This window comes from Callorhinus ursinus, unplaced genomic scaffold, assembly GCF_003265705.2.
Source record: "Callorhinus ursinus isolate GAN/ISIS: 27379988/994484 unplaced genomic scaffold, GSC_fseal_2.0 scaffold15, whole genome shotgun sequence".
NCBI classification, from domain to species: domain Eukaryota; kingdom Metazoa; phylum Chordata; class Mammalia; order Carnivora; family Otariidae; genus Callorhinus; species Callorhinus ursinus.
The window spans coordinates 824,067-839,742 of record NW_027397077.1 but is presented as its reverse complement, the minus strand read 5'-3'; the positions used below and the strand labels follow the sequence as shown (position 1 = coordinate 839,742).

Genomic DNA, 15,676 nt, shown 5'->3' with positions numbered 1-15,676 from the left:
TGCTAGCCTCTTAGCAGGTGTAGCAGGCACACACAGATGGGTGACACGGACGGACAGAAAGACGACCTAGGCATGTCTACCGGCCCCATCCTGCCCTCGACACACCCAGGCGGGCCCCATGTGTTCAGAGCAGGCTGCTGGCCAGGCTTTGCTTCCCTCCAACAGCATGGCTCAGGCAACCCCGAGAGTCTCCTGATGAGGGCCAGGGAGGCACTGATGGGGGGGGGGCGTTGGTCAGGGCAGGGAGGGGACCAGGGCTCAGGAGAAAACCCAACTGCAGACTCAGCCATGCAAAGGAATGAAGTCCTGGGACAACTGGTGAGAGAGGAACAAAGTGTGGTCTTATCCACAGGACGGAATATTACTCAGCCATAGAAAGGAATGAAGCCCTGATTCATGTTATGACGTGCGTGAACCTCGAGAACATCGTGCTGAGTGAGAGGAGCCAGACACAAAAGGCCACACAACGTAGGATCCCACGGATAGGAAGTGTCCAGAACAGGCAAATCCACGGAGACAGTAAGCAGACTGGTGGCTGCCAGGGGCCAGGGGAGAGTGATGGGGAGTGACTGCTCGTGGTGTTTCTTTTTGGGGGGATGGCAAGTTTCTGGAACCAGACAGAGGTGAGAGTTGCACAACATGTGGGTGTACTAAACACTACTGAATTGTACACTTTAAATGGGTGAATTATGTCTCAGTAAAGCTCTTCAACAGAAACCCTAACTGCAGAGGCATACAAACCCCTGTTTCTGGAACCTTGTTTCTGGAACCTCTGTCACCCTGGCTGAGTGGCTTCACTTGTGTGCCCCTAACACTGGGCAGAGGCTGGCCAGTCCACACAGTTGTGGGAACGAAGGCTATGGCTTGGGAAGGTATCCCTGAGAATAAAGGGCCAAGTGGATAATGGCACAAAGTTCTGGATGAGCTCTCTGGGTGGACCAAGCCAGTGCTAATAGATGGTCGTGGGAACACACCCAGTAGCCTGGTGGGTGGAGGGGGCGGGTGGGAGGCGCCTGGGGTCATATGAGATTGGGGTTGTGGGTCCTAAAGGGGACTGGTGCTCAGGACTGAGGCTGGCATAGATGCCAGTCCCAGGACTGGTTCCTTCGGGAACCCTGGAGGCGAGGCAGGGGCAGCTGCGAGCTCCAGGAACCCTTGGGTCCCACATTTTGCTATCCCAGGTCACTGGCTTCCTCCTGTGGGTATGGCAGGTGGCTCAGGGTGTCACAAGCTCTCAGCCTCCTGCCTCTGCACGGGCCAGGCCACGGTGGCTACACGAAGGCCCAGAACCCCAGGACACAGCAGCAGCCTTTAGCTGCTTGGGAAAATGGCCTGGCCAGCAAGCATCCTCGTTTCATTTCTGCTTTCGAAATTAAAACCCTGTGCGCATCAGCAAATGTTGGTGGCAACTGTCACAGTTCAGGAAAGAGAACCCCAACCTTGAGGCCCATACCATCAGCCCTGATGCTGAGGTCTGTGGGCCCGGGGAGGGGAGCATGTCTGGGCATGCTCTGTGGCCAGTCCTGTGGTGGAGGCCTCGGTGGCTGCGTCTAGAGTCACCAGGTTCTCTGAGCACCCCCCCCCCGGGATGGGCAGTGGACCCCAGCGCACGGGAGGGAGGACCCCAGGCCTCTCACTGCCCTAGTGAGCCTGCCTTCTGCGCCCTCAGTGTTTCTGAGCTAAAACAACAGTCCCGCACAAACGTCATGTTTCTGGAGGCAGCGTGGAGGCCAGGCTGCAGGGTGGCCGAGCAGGGCCGAGTGACATTGTGTGAAATGGTGACAAAAAGTAACAGTAACAGTTAACTGCAGGGGCAGGCAGATCAGCTGATTGGAACTGGCTTCCACAGTGCCCCCTTCCTGTTTTCTGGTCAGAATTGCACAGCGAAGCTGCAACCCACAGGACGGGGGGGTGGGGTGGGGGCGGGGGTGGTGGGGGTGGGGGCAGCCTGATGACACCCAAACCTCAAAACAACTCAACTTCTCCTTTCAGGGAGCTGAGAAAAAGTCCCAAATGCTACAAGAGGTGTTGATCTTAGGCCTTCGTCGGCCCTGGACAAGGTGAGAGAGGAAATCTTTCATGAAGACCATAGAGAGGTACCATGAACTCAGGCTCAGACCCAAGCCAGGTTCCCACCATGGTCCAGCCATGGCTGCCTGTGGTGTGGCCTGGGGAACCGAGATGGCAGTGGGTTGACTTGTGTCCCTTCAAAAGATATGCCCAGGTCCTGATCCCTGGAACCCATCATGAAGGGGACCTTATTTGGAAACAGGGTTTCTGCAAATGTAACTAGAATAAGGATACCAAGGTGAGACCACCCTGGATTTATGGTGGGCCCTGAATCCAGTAACAAGTGTCCTTATATAAGGAAGGAAGTTAGAGACACAGAGACACAAAGGGAAGAAGGCCATGTGCAGGTAGAGACAGAGATCGGAGAGATGCTACCACAAGCTGAGCGATCAACACTGAAGGGCTGTTGGTGGCCATCAGAAGCCTGGAGAGGGGCCTGGGACAGATTCTCCCTCAGAGCCTCCAGAAGGATCCCACCACACCCACAACTTGATTTCAGACTTCTGACCTCCAGGGCCGTGACAGAATCAATTCCTGTTTGTTTTAAGCACCCCCACCCACCCCCACCCTTGTTTGTGGTACTTTGTGAAGGCAGCCCCAGGACACTTGCACACCAGCATGCCTCTCATTCTTCATCTTTAAAATGGGCAGAGGTGTTGTAAGGACACAGAAAGATGGAAACTGGACCCAAAGGCACAATAACAAATTATTCCTGTTATTAGAAAGTGACTCTTGGCTTAGCTCAGAATGGCTGGAACTTGGGAACAATTTCTAAACGGTCCGCGCTGGAAAGAAGACTTGGTCTCGTGGAATCCAGAGCTGTGACTCTAAGACAGTCGTTCTCACCTGGGGAATAATCTGCCCCAGGGGACACCGAGTGATGTCTGGGGACATTTTCGGTTGTCACACGGGGGGGCATGTGTGTGTGTGTGGCGCTGCTGGTATCTGGTGGGTGGAGGCCAGGAGTATGGCTCAGCATCCTGCAGTGTGTAGGACGGCCCCGCCAGGGAATGGCCCGGCCCCAGACGTCAGTGGTGCTCTGGCCGAGAAGCCCAGCTCTAAACTAAAACAATCTTCTCCCTTTCCAAACGGTCGCCCCAGGAAGCACGTTTATGGCTATGACGTGGACTTGGCTCCAGTCTGTTTTGGAGGCCGGCGTGGGCACCGCCCTCCAGCAGCTCCTACCCTAACCGCTGGGGAAATTCAGCCTTGCCCGCTCACACTGCGGAGGCTGGAGGGAGGCAGCCGGGCGGGGTCAGAGGCATCTGACTCACGAGGTGCAGACACCAGGCAAGAAGGGTGACTAATGGCCCTGGAAGAATGTGCCAGAATCCCTTGGGGCAGCTTCAGGGGAGGAGCTCCCAGGACCACCAGGGGCAGGGGTGGCCCTCGGGGAAGAAGGCACGGATGCTGCTACCAGCTCGCTGCCAACCATCACTCGCTCCACAGGGGCTTGCTGTGGGCAGACTTGTCACCAAGGACGTCCATGTTCAGACCCCTATGAGCGGAGCCTTATTTGGAAATGGGGTCTTTGCTGATGTAATTAGTGAGGATGAGGTCATCCTGGATTAGGGCGGGCCCTAAATCCAATGACTGATGTCTTTATAAGAGAAGGCCACGGGACCAGAGGCAGAAATTGGGGTGGTAGGGCCAAGAGCCAAGGAATGGTAGAGCCTCTAGAAGTGGGAAGAGGTGAGGGAGGATCCTCCCCCAGGGCCTTCAGAGGGGGCACGGCTCTGCTGACCCCTTGAACTCACTTCTGTCAGAGAAGAGGTTTCTGTTGTTTGAAGCCACCCAGTTTGTGGTCATTTGTCATGGGAGCCATCGGATCTCAGCCCGCTGCCCTGGCTGGTCCTCAGCCAGAAAAGGAAATAGCACCATGGTGCCAAACCCGCCTCTTCACCGTGTTGTGTTGAGACCTCTGGGCTCAGAGTCCACATGGAACATGGACACAGCCACGTGCCTGCCTGGTTCGGTGAAGGGTAAATGGTCCACTTGGCAGAACACTTGATTTGGCAAATGCCGGATCCGCCCTCTTGTTCACGCACGTCTGACCTCACTGACGTGCTCCATTTCATCTGGGACTGTGGTGCCAGGCTTTGGCCTAGAGCACCTGCCATGGCCCCTAACTGGTGCTTCGAGGCAGCTTCACTGAGGCTGAGTTCTGGAGCTGGGAGGGCATCAGATCAATCTACCGATGCCCTGTGTAAGCTCCCATATCACACAAACCCCGTAGCTCACAAGATCCCAAACGATCGTCCATCACCTCCCTAACACCTCCCTGTCCCCACTGCCTCCCGTTCTGCCCCTTGCTTACTCTGCTCTGGCCCCATCTTGTACCCTCCAGGCCCCCTGCCTTTCTTCCAGCCCTCGAGGCACAGCCTAGCCTCCCACCCTTTGTGCTGGCTCACCTGACCTCCTTCTGGGCCCAGCTCAGTGTCACCTCTCACCTCCTGCTCCCTTAAACCTTTCTCCTTGGGGGGCGACTGCTCTGCGAGGGCAGGCCTTTGTGTAGATTTGGGCCGCCACGTAGCCCAGGGCCTAGAACGGTGCCTGGCACATGGCAGACATGCTCACGGAATATTTGTAAAAGGCACAGATGATCAAAACAAAGGAGACAAGACATGCAGGGTACATAGCATTGAAGAGAAAAACACACTCTGTGCCTGATTATTCCACAGTTTTTAAAATGTTTGCACAATATAGGGCGCCTGGGTGGCTCAGTTGGTTAAGCGACTGCCTTCAGCTCAGGTCATGATCCTGGAGTCCCGGGATCGAGTCCCACATCGGGCTCCCCGCTCAGCAGGGAGTCTGCTTCTCCCTCTGACCCTCTTTCCTCTCGTGCTCTCTATCTCTCATTCTCTCTCTCTCTCTCAAATAAATAAATAAAATCTTTAAAAAAAATGTTTGCACAATATATACATACATATATAGCAGAAACAGGCTGGCTATACGTAGGGCCAGACTGTACAATCCCAATTAATTTCTTGCTGATGATCTCAGAGATCATCAGAGAGGAAAAGGAACTGAAATGTACTCAGCAGGGCAGAGCCCAGATAGGCTTTCAGTGAATTTGCACGGCAGCAAGGTGGCTGCGTCAGGCCTTCAGCTTGGGGTGGAGGGGATCGGCCGGAGGCCAGGGGCTAACGCTTTGGGGTGGGTAGGTCCCCTACCCCTTATCCCGTGAAAGGACAGTCTGGGGTCCTGTGGATGGACAGATTACAGCACACCCAGAGGATGCGGCGTTACTCAGCAAGATAAAGAAATGAGCTCTGGGGCCAATAAGGAACCTGAAATGTATGTTACTAAGTGAAAGGAGCTGGTCTTAAAAGGCTATGGCCAGGATGAATCCAGCTCTATGGCACTGGGGAAAAGGCAAAACTATGGAGTCAGTAAGAGGCTGCGTGGCTGCCGGGGCTGTGGGGAGGGATGAATAGGAGGTGCCCAGGACTTGAGGACAGTGGAATTACTCTGTAGGACAGTGTCATGGTACATACGTGACATCGTGCCTTTGTCCAGACCCACGGAATATACAACACCAAGAGTGAACCAACCCCAGTGTAAATCATGGACTTCAGTTAATAATCATGTGTTGATAGTGGCTCATCTATTGTAACAAATGTACCACGCTAATGCAAGATGTTAATAATGGGGAAAGCACGGGGAGGGGGAGTGGGGGGTATATAGGAACTCTCTGTACTCTCTGCTCAACAGCTCTATAAATCTAACCTGCTCTAAAAAATATACTAACTTCTATTATTATATTTAACAAAACTTAATTAGAATTACTTATTATAATATCTAATTAGAGAAAAAACTGAACAGAGCCCTGAACTCCAAACCCATAGGCACAGACCCTGGGCCCCTGCATCGTCCCAGCCCTCACCAGGTGATGACGATCAGACCATGTTCTGAGACATGGATGCATCTGGTCCCAAGACCCCCAGAGTGAGGGATGCTGTGTGGTCATTGCCACTGCCCCTGCATCCAGAAGGCTCAGCCACAATGATGCATCATCAATGGCTTCTGTGGAGTTTGGTCAATGGGGACCCTGGATGGAGGGTGGAGGGCACTTACGCCCCCACTGCCTTTATGGTGATGCCAGGAGGCCCCCTCCCTCGGCGTCACTGTCCCCTACACCCTAGGTCTGCACCCTGCCTTGCTGGCTCCCTTCCATACCACGGGCTGCATCGCTGACAACACCTGGTCATGAATTGCTCAGTTTGGACACGCCATCCTCTTCTTTCTGGGAACTGGGGTACAGACTGCTACCTCACAGATATCAATAGTGTATTAATCAGGCCTTCCCCCCACCCCTACATTCTGATGCTTTCCTATTGGGTGGACCTGGCTGACCTTGAAAGGACTGCCCCTCCCAGGGCTAGCTAATTGTTGAGAGCAAAGGACTTGCCTGTGAGTGTGCCTTACGTACGCAAACCAACCATTCCGGAGCACGTATCCCCACCATGTCTGTTCTCAGGCTCTCGCACTCTGGGCCACTAGCTCCTGCCTGATCACCCCAGGCCCAGGGTAACCCCTACTTCCCAGATCCCCGGAATTATTCAGCCGAGCCAATCCTAAGCCTGCACACCCCCAGCTCACCCAGTCCTTCCCATGAAAACCACAGCAGAGACTCTGCCCACGTTTCCCCTAATCCAGCTGTCTCCCCAACAGCCCTGGTGCTTCCCAGTGTGGCCCTGCGTGGCTTGCTGAGCAGCCCCCCCAACAATTTTTAGGAAACTGAAAGTGAGTATAACCAACTATCTTCTCGAGGGCAGTGGTCTCACTGGACCTGAACGAGAATAAAACCCATGCGTTAAGGCAGAGGGCCCCTCCCACCGACGGCCCAGCTCACCTCCAGCACAGGGCCGGCACCCAGGATGGTCCTCTCGACACCACTGGCATAGCCTTTCTGGCTCAGTGCGGTGAGGCAGTGGATCAGGAAGTTGGTGCTCTGTGTCTTGCCCGAGCCACTCTCACCCGAGATCACGATGCACTGATTGACCCGCTTCCGGAGCATGGCGTAGTAGGCCACGTCGGCCAGCGCGAACACGTGCGGCTCCAGCTTGCCCAGCTGCTGGTTCTCATACATCTTCACGTACTTGGGGTTGTAGATGGGGAGGAACTTGAAGGGATTGACAGCCACCAGGATGCTCCCTGCGTACGTGTAGATCTTCTGCTGCAGGAAGCGGTGCTTGAGGTTCTTCAGGAGGTTCTCCTCGGTCAGCTCGGGGAGGTTGCATAAATCGTCAAAGTCTGCCTGCTGCCGGGGCAGGAGGCCGCGCTCCACCAGGCGCCGGGTGGCCGTGGCCTGGGACACCAGCTGCATGTGCACGTACTTGATGGTGCCGTCTGCATTGCGCTCCTGCAGCAGGAAGTAGTAGCCGTCCTCCTGCGGGTGCTCGTCTTGGGCCCGCCGGGGCCACAGCAGCACGCGGTGCACGGGTGAGTCGTTGGCATCCAGCACCCACTCCTCCCCACCTGTCTCCTTCACCTCCACCAGCACGTAGCACTTGGTGCCATCCAGCTGCAGGCTGGCGATGGCATCCTGGATGACATCGGAAGTGGTGCTGTCCTTGGTGGCGGTCACGCGGCACGAGGCCCGGCTCTCGCTGGTGGCCAGCTGCGGGTAGATATGCAGGTGGTAGGCTGCCTGCCCCCCGCGGCCGGAGCTGCCTGCCTCGTTCACACTCATCCTGCCGGCGGCCTGGCCTCAGCATGCCTCCCGGGCTCGGGGCGCGCGTCCTGGAGCTGGAAGGGAGGTGGCGGCAAGGTCAGAGTGGTGGGGGGGTGGGTGAGTGGGGATGGCACTGACACCCACCCCTCGGCCAGAAGGAAATCCCCTGCCCCTAACAGAGCTCTCTCCAAAAGCAAGAAGGGCAGAGGATTCTCCATCTGTCCTTAAATGTGCCCCAACGTAAGGTTTGTGACTCTTGCAGAGTGACACCATCAGACCTCCCGCCCCCCAAGACCAGACTCGTCCCCTGGAGTTTGCTCCATCCCAACCCCTGTTCTTGCCACCCCCCCCACCCCACCCAGGGTCAGCCTCTTAAGACTTTCAAGTCCAATGGCCATGACCATCTCTTGGTCAAGGCCTTCCCAACCCACATCCTTCCTGGCCTCCTCTCTCTGACAAAACCTCACCCAGCAGCTCCCCAAGCTCCCCCGGGGGCCTTGGTTATGTCCCCAAAACACACGAGGGGCAGAGGAGACATGTTGGGTTGAGCAAGACTAAACCTGCCCTGAAAATCAGGGATTCTGAAACTCCATGGGGGAGGACTTTATCAGGGACAGCCCCACTCGTTTGAGAGGACTGCTCAGAGGTGCCTTTGCTTCTAGAACCCACGACCTCATTCTAATCATGACAAGACCATCAGACAGACCCACATCAAGGGCATCCTGCTGGACACCTGGCCAGTCTTCCCCAAGACTGCCAAGGTCTTAAGCAGCACAGGAAGACTGACAGGAGGAGACTGGGAGGCGTGACAATTAAATCCAATGGGGTTCCCTGGATGGGGTCCTCAACCAGAGAGAGAACATGAATGGAAGAACTGGTGACATCCGCATAACATCAGGAGGCTGGTTAAGAGCAGCGTACTGATGTCCATCCCTTAGTCGTACAAATATGCCCTGATAAGGTAAGGTGTTTATAAGATCTAAGATTTGGGGAAGCTAGGGGAGGGCTACAGGGGACTCTGTGCTGTCTTTGCAACTTTCTGTGGATCTAAAATGACTCCGACATAAAAAGTTTATTTTAAAAAAAATGCATTTGCTTTTTTTTTTTTAAAGATTTTATTTATTTGACAGAGAGACAGACAGTGAGAGAGGGGACACAAGCAGGGGGAGTGAGAGAGGGAGAAGCAGGCTTCCCGCCGAGCAGAGAGCCCAATGCGGGGCTCGATCCCAGGACTCCGGTATCATGACCTGAGCCGAAGGCAGACGCCCCAGCGACGGCCCCCCCGGGCCCCCCTGGTTTTTTTTTTTTTTTTTTTAAGATTTTATTTATTTATTATTTCAGAGAGTGAGAATGAGAGCAAGAGAGAGCACGAGAGGGGGGAGGGTCAGAGGGAGAAGCAGACTCCCCGCTGAGCAGGGAGTCCGATGGGACTCGATCCTGGGACTCTAGGATCATGACCTGAGCTGAAGGCAGTCGCTTAACCAACTGAGCCACCCAGGTGCCCAATGCATTTGCTTTTTAAGACATTGGAGGAAAAAGAGAAAATGCTGCTAATGCTGCCAACAGTTCATTTTGCATCTTGGAGTCAGAGACACAAATGCAGCGTGGGTCCTATGTGGGCCACCTAAGCGCAGCTGAGGATACAAAGATGAACCAGACCTTGGTTCAAAGTCCAGCAGAAGCAGCTGGTATGCAAACAAATATGAGAGTGTGTCAACCACACACAAACGAGAAGTTATTACCCTTGAGAGCCAGAGAAGGCTTTAGGAGAGTGGCAACATCTAAGAGGGGTTCTGAAGAACGAAGAGGAGTTTGTTCAACAGGAAGGTGGAAAGGAGGGAGGAAGGTAGGGAAGGCCCACCCATTGTTTTTGTAAATAAAGTTTTATTGGAATGTAGCCCATTTGTTTACATATCATCTCTGGTTGCTTTTGGTATAACAGCACAACTGACTAGTCGTGACAGATTGTAACCTTAAGGCCTGGAAAGCCAAACGTACTTATTTTCCAGTCCTTTACAGAAAAAGTTCGCTGAAAGAAAAAAAGTTTGCTGACCTGTACCCTAAACAGAAGCATGACTCAGCAGCAGGAGTGTGAGGGGCCACTAGAGGCTGAGATGCTTCGGATTCTGGGAAACCAAGTCCTGCCGCAGTGTTAGGAGGGCGGGGGAGCACAAGGCTGAACAAAACGACCCATAATGAAGCTGTTGTAAGAGTTCCCGTGGGCGGGTGTGTAGGAAGGTCGGGGGAGGTGGGAATATTTATTTTTTTAAACTTTCTCCTAAATTAAGTAATTTTGGTGTGTTTTCTTCCGGTTTAACAGATGTTATATACATGTTAATGAAACTTGGATTGTTCTTTATGTGATATGTTGGTACAAGTCAATGTTTCTCCATGTCATAAAATACACACTGAAACATGATTTTTAATGCCTTCCTGGCATGTCACTGTACACACAAATCGTGAGCCATGTGATCCTTTCTGCTACCAGTGGGCAGCTAGTTTCTGAGTTCTTGGACACACATCTTGATGCACACCTCTGAGCATTTCCCTGGGACTGATTCATTTAGGCGGGATTAGCGATCAACAGATAAAACATTGCTAAATGTCTTCAAACAGCCACAGGATATGGCAGACACGCTTTATTTAGATTACATGGCTCATCTACTTTGAATATAACTTAGGCAATTTCTTTAAAAGTTGGTTATACAACTAGCATGTGACCCAGCAGTTCCCTTCCTAGGAGTTACTCAAGAAAAATGAAGATGTCCCTACAGGGATAGTACACGAATGTTCTTTGTGGCACTGTTTCTAAGACCTCCACACTGGAAACAACTCAAATGTGTATTGACCAGCGAATGGATGAACAAACCGGCCACACGATGGAACACTACTCAGCCAGGAGAAGGGACCAACCTCTGCTCCTCGCAACAGCATGAAACTGCATGAAACAATCTCAGAATCTGTGTGCTGAGTGAAAGAAAGAGGACAAACAAAAACAAAAACAAAACATACAGACCCAACAATTCCGCTCCTAGGTATAGACCTCAAAGAACTGAAAATAGGTGTTCAAAGAAATCCTTGTACATGCGTGTTCACAGCAGCACAATTCACAACAGCCAAAAGGTGGAAACAACCCAAGTGTCTATCAGCTGATGAGTGAATGTAGACTGTGGTCCCTACATGCAATGGAGTATTACTCAGCCATAAAAAGGAACGAAGCCCTGATATACACTACAATATGGATGGACCTTGAAAACATCGCATTGAGCGAAAGCAGCCAGACACAAAAGGCCACACAGTGTAGGATCCCATTTGAACGAAACGTCCAGAACAGGCAAATCCATAGAGACAGAAAGCAGACTGGTGGCTGCCAGGGGCTGGGGGAGGGAGATGGAGGGAGTAGGAAGTGACTGCTAATGGAGACAGGGCTTCCTTGTAGGGGATAAAATTGTTCCGCAGTTAGATAGAGATGGAGGCTGCACAACACCAACACTTTAAAATGGTGGATTCTATGCTGTGTGACTTTCACCTCACTAAAGTTTTTTTTCAAGTTGATTTATTTTTAAGTAATCTCTACGTCCAACCTGGGATTCCAACCCACGACCCCGAGATCAAGAGTCGTATGTTTTTCCGAACGAACCAGCCAGGCGGCCTCAACCTCAATAAAGTTTTAAAAAGAGTATACACTGTTCTGTATGATTCCATGTGTGTAGAATTCTAGAAAATGCAGAGTATAGAGAAAGAAAGTAGATCAGTGGCTGCTTGAGGGAGGGGCAGGCTGGGATGACAAAGGAGCCCAGGGAGACTCATCGGGTGATGACTGTCTTTACGGCATTGGTTGTGGTGGTGGGTTCACGAGTGTTCACATGTGTCACGACTCACTAAATCGCACACTTTAAAGAAGTGCAGTTTAAGTGTATCAATTACAGTTAATAAAGCTCTTTTTATTTTTATTTTTATTTTTTTTAAAGATTTTATTTATTTATTTGAGAGACAGAGAACAAGAGATAGAAAGCACGAGAGGGAAGAGGGTCAGAGGGAGAAGCAGACTCCCTGCCGAGCAGGAAGCCCGATGTGGGACTCGATCCTGGGACTCCAGGATCATGACCTGAGCCGAAGGCACTCGCTTAACCAACTGAGCCACCCAGGCGCCCAATAAAGCTCTTTTTAAAAATTAGGTGGATAGGGGCGCCTGGGTGGTTCAGTTGGTTAAGCGTCTGCCTTCGGCTCAGGTCATGATCCCAGGGTCCTGGGATGGAGCCCCACGCTGGGCTCCCTGCTCAGCAGGAAGTCTGCTTCTCCCTCTCCCTGCCGCTCCCCCTGCTTGTACTATCTCTTTCTCTGACAAATAAAAAATTAAAATCTTTAAAAAAATAAAAAATAAAAGTTACGTGGATTATGAAAGAACCCAGTCCCCCAGGTGAGCCTCTTTTAAAACTTCTTGCTCTCTTTTCAAAATGTCCAACCGCTGAGCCCTGTCAATGAGTTCCTTGGATGCCGCAGCAGAGCGAGCTGGGAACCCCAGGTGTTCAGAGTCCGCCTGGCTGTCCCCTGACGTAACTAGAACTGATCACGGAACCCTCGCGGGCAGCACCGCACAGCTGGGGAAGGTGGACAGTTTATGCTGCTTCCAAGCCAGGTGAGAAACGCAAGGGGCCCGAATTGTAGATATGCACCTTCACCATGGCCACTCGGAAGGCACGCACATGCTCATGAACACACGACACGTGCAGACATGGACACACATGGACGTGTACGCCCTTCTACATGAATACACCCACACTCGTGCGCACACACACCAAAGCACAGACACAAACAGGGATGCACGTGCATGCATGCACACACCGGGACATGCATGCATGCACAGCACTTTAATGTGAAAACGCGCGCGCGCGCACACACACGTGCACAGAGCTGGGGCTTCAGGCAAAACTGGCCCCTTCTGTGACTTGCAATTGTGGAGACATGGCTGATGTGCACCACAACTTCTGGAGGCGAGATCCGGCTCACAGACTCAGGGTTCTGGGCTGTCTCATGTCCAAGAGCAGGAATGCAGGTGGTGGAAGGGTTGCACAGATATGCCTGCTTTCTCCTCCCAGCAGACACTGACTGACCTGAGTGAGAAGCCATCAGAGCCCACCAATGTGATCTTGTTCCTGCTCCAGAGACCTCCCTCACTTGCCCTGGCGGGGGCCTGGTCAAACTCAACATGGCCAGCTAGATTCTGTGCCACCCTGTCCTCCAGGGTCAGTCAATCATCAGATCCCCTCGGAGCCCCACAGGGGATGTCTGCAGCTCTGGGCCCCTTGGCGCTGGGAGCAGAAGACAACCCCGTGCTCAGAGACTGGGGGCGATGCGGGCAGTCACAGGACCAGCTGATGCATGCCCCACCCCCCTGGCCAGGAGGAAGGAGATAAGACTTGCTCAGGGTGGCTGCTGACTACCAAGGCTGTGAGGAGGGGGATAGCCAAAGAGTAGGGGTGGGCGAGACAGAGAGCATCTGGGGTCCCCTATAGGAGCCCTTCTCCCCAGGGAGCCCACGCTCTCCTTCCCCCCCCGGTCGCTTTCTGCACAGTTCACCTGAAGGACGGATGATCCTCCCCTTGAAACAGTTCACATGCCTTAAAACCAAAGATGCTAATAAACCCTTTTCCCACCCAGGGTAAAGCCTGGTTTCCTCCTCCCTTCCACATGACTTGGAGCCAGCCCTTCCCACTCCCACCTGTTCCTCAATCCAACATCCCCCCCCACTAAAAACCACTGCGCCTCTCCCCAAAGATGCCACCATGCTCCTACCAGTCACATCTGCCGGCTACCAGCCTCTCCTGGTTCTGCTCACTTGCTCTGCAGCCCTGGGGATGCACCTGGATCTGCTCCGGTGCAGGGACTCCCCACCCCCGGCTCTGCCCCCTGATACCTATCCACTCTGCTGCATGTCCCCAGGGGCCATGCTCCACCTCCAGCCCACCACAGGCCACCTCTCCCAGCCCCAAACACCCAGAAGGCTTGTTCCCTGCTCCCCCTCCCACATCCTCCCTGCCCACATCCTGACTGCTGTCACCGTGTCCCCAGAGCTGCCCTCTCTTCTCACCAATCAGGAGGGCCCCTAGGTAGAACCTCCTGCCTCCATTCTCTGGGCTGCTGCAGGGGAACCCCAGGGAACACTGGTCTAGATGTGCGTGTCCCGGCACAGAGCCCCTCCAAGGCACCCCATGGCCAGCCCTCAGAGCCCCTGGCCGTCGGGCCCGATTCAGCATGGCTGCCTCTTGGTCTCTACACTGACTCACTGGAAACGCTCCAGGCCCTCCCTACCCAACCAGGCCCAGGCTCAAAGACCAGACCTTGTAGGCTTCTCCAGGCCCATCAGGGAGTCCTGGGATCGAGTCCCACATCAGGCTCCCAGCTCAGCAGGGAGCCTGTTTCTCCCTCTGACCCTCTCCCCTCTCATGCTATTTCTCTCTCTTGCTCTCTCTCTAATAAATAAATAAATTAATTAAAAAAAAAAGTTGTTCGTGTACTTTGCTCATTTTTTCCTGCCTATTGTTTTGGAACAGCTCTTTGTATAGGAAGGGTATTAATGGTTTGTCAGGGTCAAGGGCGATTTGCTTTTACTTACAGTATTTCTGGATACAAATACTGGATTTTCCAGGCAGTCAGATCTGTGGGTGATTTCTTTCATGTCTACTGCCCATTCCTCTCCCAAGTCTGATTAACACAGAACTAATATTTTTGGTTGACAACCCTCTCCTTCCCCGGATTTATTCTTTACATGTACACTCTTATCCGTCTGGAAATTATTTTGGTGGTGGAGGAGTTTCCTAGGGCCGCTGTAATAAAGTACTACAAACTAGGTGACTTAAAACAATAGAAATTTCTTGTCTCACATTTCTGGATGAGTCCAAAATCAAGGTGCTGGCAGGCAGGGCTGGCTCCTTCTGGAGGCTCTGAGGGAGAATCTGTCCCATGCTTCCCCCAGCTTCTGGCAGCTGCTGGCAACCCTCGGTGCTCCTTGGCTTATAAATGGATCCCTCTGACCTCTTCATCCATCGTCACATGGTGTCTTTTGTTTCTATGTCTTTTTTTTTTTTAAGAATTTATTTATTTATTTAAAAGAGAGAAAGTGAGAGAGCACACAAGCAGGGGGAGGGGTCGAGGGCGAGGGAAAAGCAGACTCCCCACTGAACAGGGAGCCCGATGCGGGACTCGATCCCAGGACCCTGGGATCATGACCTGAGCCCAGGGAAGACGCTTAACCGACTGAGCCACCCAGGTGCCCCTGTGTCTTCTCTTCTTATAGAGACACCAGTTACTGGATTCAGGATGAGTTCATCTTGAGACCTGTCACTTATCATATCCGCAAAGACCTTTTTTCCCATCAAGGTCACAATCTGAGGTTCCAGGTGGACATGAATTTGGGGGAGACATGAGTCAACCCAGTATGGTGTGGGAGGTGAAATGGGGATCCAGGTGATCTCTTTCATTAAAGAATCCTCTCCCCTGGGCGCCTGGGTGGCTCAGTTGGTTAAGCGACTACCTTCGGCTCAGGTCATGATCCTGGAGTCCCAGGATCGAGTCCCACATCGGGCTCCCTGCTCAGCGGGGAGTCTGCTTCTCCCTCCGACCCTCCCCCCTCTCGTGCTCTCGCTCTCTCTCAAATAAATAAATAAAATCTTAAAAAAAAAAAAAAAAGGAATCCTCTCCCCTGATCGGGGAGTCTCCTCAGTTTGTTAAATACAGTATATGAAGTTATCTTACACAAGTGGGTCTGTTTCTGGGCTGTTGATGCCTGCGTGGTGCCATGCTGTTTTGATTATCACAGCTTCAGGGGACATTCTTAAAGAATGACCTCTCTCTTGGAGGGGCTAGGCTGTTTTCTCTGGCTTCCGAGCACCGCCTTCCTCACTGAGTCTTAACAGAGCCCAAGACCTG

The 15,676-nt window shown here is 52.8% G+C and overlaps 1 protein-coding gene across 11 annotated transcripts in view; it reads right to left on the bottom strand.

The window, feature by feature from the left end:
* The window catches only part of MYO9B (myosin IXB), an 86,987-nt gene that overhangs the window by 60,392 nt on the left and 10,919 nt on the right, over positions 1-15,676 (bottom strand). For all 11 annotated transcript variants that reach the window (XM_073900949.1, XM_073900952.1, XM_073900951.1 and 8 more), the window contains exon 2: positions 6,926-7,821. In XM_073900949.1, coding sequence (XP_073757050.1) covers positions 6,926-7,765 — 840 coding nt within the window. In that variant the 5' untranslated portion in view covers positions 7,766-7,821. The remainder of the gene's footprint in view (positions 1-6,925; positions 7,822-15,676) is intronic.